Source organism: Eutrema salsugineum, unplaced genomic scaffold (genome assembly GCF_000478725.1).
Source record: "Eutrema salsugineum unplaced genomic scaffold, Eutsalg1_0 scaffold_3, whole genome shotgun sequence".
In the NCBI taxonomy this organism is placed as follows: domain Eukaryota; kingdom Viridiplantae; phylum Streptophyta; class Magnoliopsida; order Brassicales; family Brassicaceae; genus Eutrema; species Eutrema salsugineum.
Window position 1 is genome coordinate 10762702 of NW_006256756.1, and position 6611 is coordinate 10769312.

General features: G+C 35.2%; 1 protein-coding gene across 1 annotated transcript; it reads left to right on the top strand.

Moving 5' to 3' along the window:
• Positions 1-3730: 3730 nt before the first annotated feature.
• On the top strand, positions 3731-6495 carry LOC112085395. Its single transcript, XM_024154608.1, has 5 exons — positions 3731-4094; positions 4206-4746; positions 4829-5143; positions 5658-5845; positions 5906-6495. Exons 1-5 carry the CDS (start codon positions 3731-3733, stop codon positions 6493-6495), a joined length of 1998 nt encoding a protein of 665 aa, XP_024010376.1.
• Positions 6496-6611: the final 116 nt, after the last annotated feature.

Consider the following 6611-nt stretch of genomic DNA (forward strand, 5'->3'; position numbering starts at 1 on the left):
TGCACGGAAAATATAGAGTCACCGGAATACCTTTTTATCAACCAATACCAAATCTAGAGTGTTGTCAAGTTCACCGATGTGCTCGAAAATACGCAGTATTTTCACACGAATACGGCGTAGTTGATTTGATGGAGTTATATCGGAGACATTTGGTGTAAGTCATGTTTTTCATTTCTAAAAGACAAGCAGCGATCGACATGATGTAGTGCTTATAAAACCTAAAAAGTAGTCGTCATATATAACTCGGTAATGCTAATACATCGTTTTTATATATAACGATGCAAATGGCTCACCTCCGATATATTCCTAATACAAATCGGAAAATTGTAATAATTATAATAATATAATATAATAGATCCCTAATACAAATCGGAAAGGGTATCCCTGTCATCCCGAACTGGAATGAATGTATCAAGAGATGAAATTTTCTATCAAAGTATATGTTATCCTAAAAATGTAAATTAAGCATTAAGGTATCTCAAAAATGTAAGATATTCGATATATCCTTTTATTTTAAATTGTATAAATAAGAAATAAAAGTTTGGTTTAAATATTGTCTCTGCTATGTTTATTTAAGGTACCTTTGGACGTAATCGTTGTAATTGATTTGAGGCTCTGGGTTTGCGTTTAACTTAAATGGCTTATCTCCTATCTATCGCCGTACATAAAAAATATGATCAAAATCTGTTTGGAATTTCCGAACTTGATCCTACCAAGCATATATGGAAGACTAAGTTGAAAGTCTTACGGCAATTTAAAAGATTTCCTGAATGTGACCTCACGTTAGACTTTATAATGGGGGATTGGAAGGTATAACACATAAATTTCATGATTATATTTTAGTTTTTGTAATGATAAATGTTTGAATGTTTGATTCTTTACTTTTCAGGGACAGAAGATTTATGTAACTGCACCGATTGAATTTTATGATAAGTATTCGTGGATATGTAACGAGGGAGATTGGGTTCTTCTAATAAATTTTAATCTATTGCCTCTTACTGGTGAATTTAAGCCAAGTACACATCCTTATATGATCCAACTTACCAGTGATACAACATGTGCAAACTCTTATACTTTAGATATCAACGGTTATTTTTCGTTCGTTGTTTTCGAAGATATTATGAATGGGACTATTGATTTTAACTTCTGTGTGGGTGAGTATTCGGTGTAGTTTTCATTACTGATTTGTCATTCAATTACTATATTGATTAGTTGATATTCATTTTTTTTATAAAAAAACAGATTTAATCGGTAAGGTTGTCAACGTTGGAAACTCTCACGATAGAATTGGATCCCCAAAAACGCATGCGTAACGAATTATAGTATAATTGTCCACGCAAAAATATGTGATATAATTTATTGAGATGATATGTTAAATAACCATATTTTTTTGGGATAATATTCAAGTTCTAAGAAATATAACGATAGTCTTTTCGGTTTTCGTAAAAATATAAGGATAATATATTTGTTGTAATGTAGAGGTATATTTTTAGGATTAACTCTGCATATTTGGAATAATAAATAATTATTTATAGGTCCGCGTTATTGTAATGTAGAAGTGTTTCAATAGTATTCTAACATTATCACGAAAAATGTAACTTTTCGATATTGAAGTATTATGGTGCATAGAGAAGATAGGCATATTATCGTGAAGAATAAGTAATGTTAACATTATCGTGAGGTTTTCTATTTCGAAATTCTTTTTATTACCAAAATCTTATTTTATTATGAGAAGCTAAAATGTATATTTTGCATTATCGCAATATAATATTATATATAGTTTGTTAATGATTGTGTATTTAGATCACACATTTTTTTTTCGTGCTATTCACCAGAAAAAATGAAACGTAAGCTTGGGCGTCCTCGGAAAAAAGGTTCATCTTCGTCGATTGCTCTTAATAAAGGTGTTATTTTAGGTAAATTACATTTTTAAAACATTCACGTGTTAGAAATTTGCTTACTATTAACTGGAATTTGTAGGTGGTAATGCTAAGAACGCACGATATGCTCCTACCAGTGTAACCGATATTGACCAACTTGGAGGTTTGTTTCGTTACAATATCAATGAAGTTCCTGATCTAACACCCCAGGGAATTCGTAATGCACAGCAGAGAAGAATGCATATCATGCGTGAGAGGAGAAAAAGAGAAGAAGCTATTGGTTTGATCTTCTTTTTTAGTAATTACAATGTAGATTAATAATTATATGCATGTTTTACACTTTATATTTTTTCCGTTAAAAAAGCAAACAGATCTTTTGGCTACTTCTATCAACACCGAAGAGTTTGCTTGCTTTATTGCTACTGATTCTGAGTCCGATAGGGATAATGATGAAGACTCTATCTCGGAAAGTGAGGATATGGAAAAACCGAGGCCTGGTAATAAAAAGAAAGGAAGACCCAAAAAACGTGCTAAATCATCTGATTTTTGTGATGAGAATGCAACCGAGACCGTTGTTAATAGAACAGATTTATTGGAATCAGTTAGTCCTGGTCTAAAAGATGGAGGTTATGGTTTTCATTGGACTAATATACTCATTTAATACATAATATATAACTATCGTGTAATTAATACTAAGCAATGAATATTATTCTAATCAGGTTATTACGACGATGGTGATCCTATATATATATGTGGTAATTGTAAGGCTTATATGTGGTATGGAGAGAGGCTGGGTAAACGATATCGTCGTGGGAAGCCTATATTCTCCATGTGTTGTGGTCAGGGTAAAGTCGTTCTTCCACTTCTTAAAACCCCTCCAAATTCATTATTAGCATTGATGTGTAATGATGGTGATTTGCGTGATCACTTTGTGAGTTTATCCGGGCGTATAATATGATGTTTTCTTTCACTTCTCTTGGAGGAAAAATAAATAAAGAAATCAACGACGGGAAAGGTCCTTACATTTTCCAGATGAGTGGGGAGAACTACCATTCTATAGGGGATTTGCTACCACCTCCTGGAAAAAAACCAGCCTTTTTACAGCTATATATATATGATACCGCAAATGAAACATCTAACCGAATAGCTGCTTATGGGTATGATTATTATTTTTTTGGTTTATATTTAATTTAATCATTGAGATCAAATTTAAAACATATATGTATTGTTATTAAATGTTATGTGGTTCTAACTGTTATAAGAATTTATTTTAAAAAATTTATAGGAAAACGGGACCGGCTGATAAATTGCGAGAGAAGGTTGTTGAGAAAATAAAAAAATATGCTAGATAAACATAACAAACATGTGGATGCATTACGAAACGTTCGAGAAAGGTTTGATCCTAACGATGATACAAGCCGGTTAAGAATAATTTTAAAGTGTGACAGGAAAAGTGATGGAAGGACTGAGAATCTACCAGCTAATAATGAAGTTGCTGCATTGATACATAATGATTTCGATCATGAGATAGATGCACGTGATATCATCATCGAGTGTAAAAAGACTAGGAATCTCAAAAGGATCAGTGAACTACATCCTGCGTATCTGCCTTTGCAATATCCATTATTGTTTCCCTATGGCGAGGACGGGTTCAGACATGGTATCGATATTGGTTTTGTAGATACCCAAGGGAGGAAAAGGTTGCATATTACTATGAGAGAGTTTTTTGCTTACCGCATACAAGAGAGGTTGGCGAGTCACCAATCATCCCTTTATCTGAAAGATTGTTCCAGCTGTTCTTAGTGGATGCGTACACTATAATTGAGACTAATAGACTACGTTTCATATCAATGAATCAGCCTAAACTTCGTTGTGAAAATTATGACAAGATAAAGAAAACTGTTGATGAAGGTGACACTGATCTTTCTGACAAGGGTAAACGTATTATTATACCTTCTTCTTATACTGGTGGTACAAGGTATATGGTGCAATATTATCTAGATGCGATGACTACTTGCCAGCATTTTGGTTTTCCGGATCTTTTCATAACCTTTACGTGTAATCCCAAATGGCCTGAGATTACCAGGCACCTAAAAAGACATAACTTGAAGCAAGAGGATAGGCCAGATATATGTACGCGAGTGTTCAAGATGAAACTAGATGATCTCATGCACAGGCTCACCAAAGAAAATGTGTTAGGTGTCGTAAAAGCCGGTATGTTTTATTAAACTAAGTATCTTATTTCGTTTAGCAAGATAATGTACATACCATTGCTAGATGATCATGCTAACTAATCTTTTAAAAACTACAATTTATTCGTTGCAGCGATCTACACGATTGAGTTTCAAAAACGGGGACTACCTCATGCACACATCGTTCTTTTTTTAGAGGCTGGTCACAAGCTACCAACTGGTGATGACATTGATAAGATAATATGTGCTGAGATTCCTGACAAGGATATTGATCCAGCGCTGTATGAGATAGTAGGAGATGTCATGATGCATGGACCATGTGGTGCTTTGAATAAGGATAGGGTTTGCATGGCTGAAGGAAAATGTACAAAGTATTTTCCAAAACCTTTCAGTCCGATCACTAAAATAGATGATGTTGGATATCCTATATACAGGCGACGTAATGACAAGAAAGTTATCGTTAAAAAGGGTATTAAATGTGATAATGGATTTGTGGTTCCTTATAATAGGAGCCTCACACTGCTTTATAGGGCTCATATCAACGTCGAATCGTGTGTACAATCTCGATCAGTAAAGTATCTATTCAAATATATTCATAAAGGTGCTGACTACATCCGTGCAACTATCAAGACTGATAATAAAGAAAACGAGATTAAGAAACACTTCAACTGTAGGTATGTTTTAAACAGTTTGTTCACATAATTTATATCTTTGAAATTCCAATCTTCCATTATTTAATAATGTCTTTCTATATAGGTATGTAGCACCTTCGGAGTCTACGTGGAGAATTTTTGGTAATCATACTCACCATCGCACGGTTTTTGTAGTTAAACTACCCTTTCATTTACCGAACCAGCAAATGGTCATATACAACGAGGATGATCCAGGTGACGAGGTTATTAATCGTGTCTCAGTTGGTACGTCAAAATTCATTGCTTGGATGGAGTGCAACGATAAGTATGAACTGGCGAGGACGTTAACTTATGCGCAACTTCCTACGAGATTTGTGTGGAATAACCCAAACAGGATATGGACGCCACGATCAAGGAGAGTTGCTCTTGGTAGAATCACGTACGTACCAGGTGAAGCGTATTATTTAAGGCTTCTGTTTAATTTAGTCAAATGACCACGTAGTTTTGACGATATAAAAACGGTCAAAAAAGTCCACATTCTTCGTTCAAAGACGCTTGCTATGCGTATGGATTATTGAATGATGACAAAGAATATATTGAGGCCATCAATGAGGCCGGATTGTGGCTTTCTGCCAATTATCTCCGTCGTCTTTTTGTGATCCTGCTCACTACTCATAGTATAACCATTCCTTTTAGAGTTTGGGATGCTACATGGCAGGTATAATCAGATGACATCATATATAATTACAGAAAGGCTGCCAGGGATCAAAGTAAGTCGTATAGTTATTGTTTGCGTTGTTGTTTTTATATATCTTTAAGATATTGATAGCCAATTTATCTTTTGTATTTTTTTTGAAATTGTGTAGCTGTTAGTCTATCTCAGGAGCAAGTTAAAGACTTTACTCTGGTCGAAATAGAACTTCTTTTACGTGTAAGTGGGAGATCCTTAAAAGATTCACACCTATGCCGGTTCCTGAAGATATTACTCTGGAGTCACGTGATAATCCTCTTATTCGGGATGAGAGGAATTACAATCGCGAAACTCTTAGAGTTAGAAACGAGCAGATGTTAGCCACTGTAACCAGCGAACAGAGAAGTGTTTATGATGAGATCCTAGAAGCAGTAAATAAGAACAAAGGAGGTATGTTCTTTGTTTGTGGTTCTGGAGGTACTGGTAAAAATTATTTGTGGAGTCTATTAGGCTCTGCTCTACGTTCCCAAGGTGATGTTGTTCTTAAGGTTGCATCGAGCGGGATTGCTGCGTTGTTATTAGAAGGAGGACGAACTGCGCATTCAAGATTTGCAATCCCTATCGTGGTTAATAAGTTTACCTTCTGTTCAATCAAGAAGGAGTCGAATCTTGCCGACCTGATAAGGATTGCTAAACTCATTATATGGGATGAGGCGTTGATGATGAGTAAAGACTGTTTCGAGACTCTAGATAGAACGATGCGTGATATATTAGAAGTTGATAAGCCCTTTGGTGACAAGGTCATTGTTTTAGGAGGGGATTTCAGGAAAATATTGCCAGTGATTCCAAATGCCGGGAAGACAGAGATATTTATGGCCACTTTGAATTTGTCACCTCTGTGGTACAAATGTAGAGTGTTGAGACTTACACAGAACATGCGACTTATAGCTGGAGATAATAGCCGTGCGATGCTTGAACGAGCTGCCTTTACAAAGTGGATCTTAGACATTGGTGATGGAACGATAAATGACGATGGAAGTGGTGAAGCCGTGATTGATATTCCTGATGATCTGTTGATTAAAGACTGTAAGATCCTATAAAAACGATCGTCAAGAAATTTATGGGAGTTTGTTTCGAAGAGACTGATCCTAAATTTTTCCAAGACCGTGCCATACTGGAGTCCAGAAACGATGATGTAGATACGATAAATGATTAC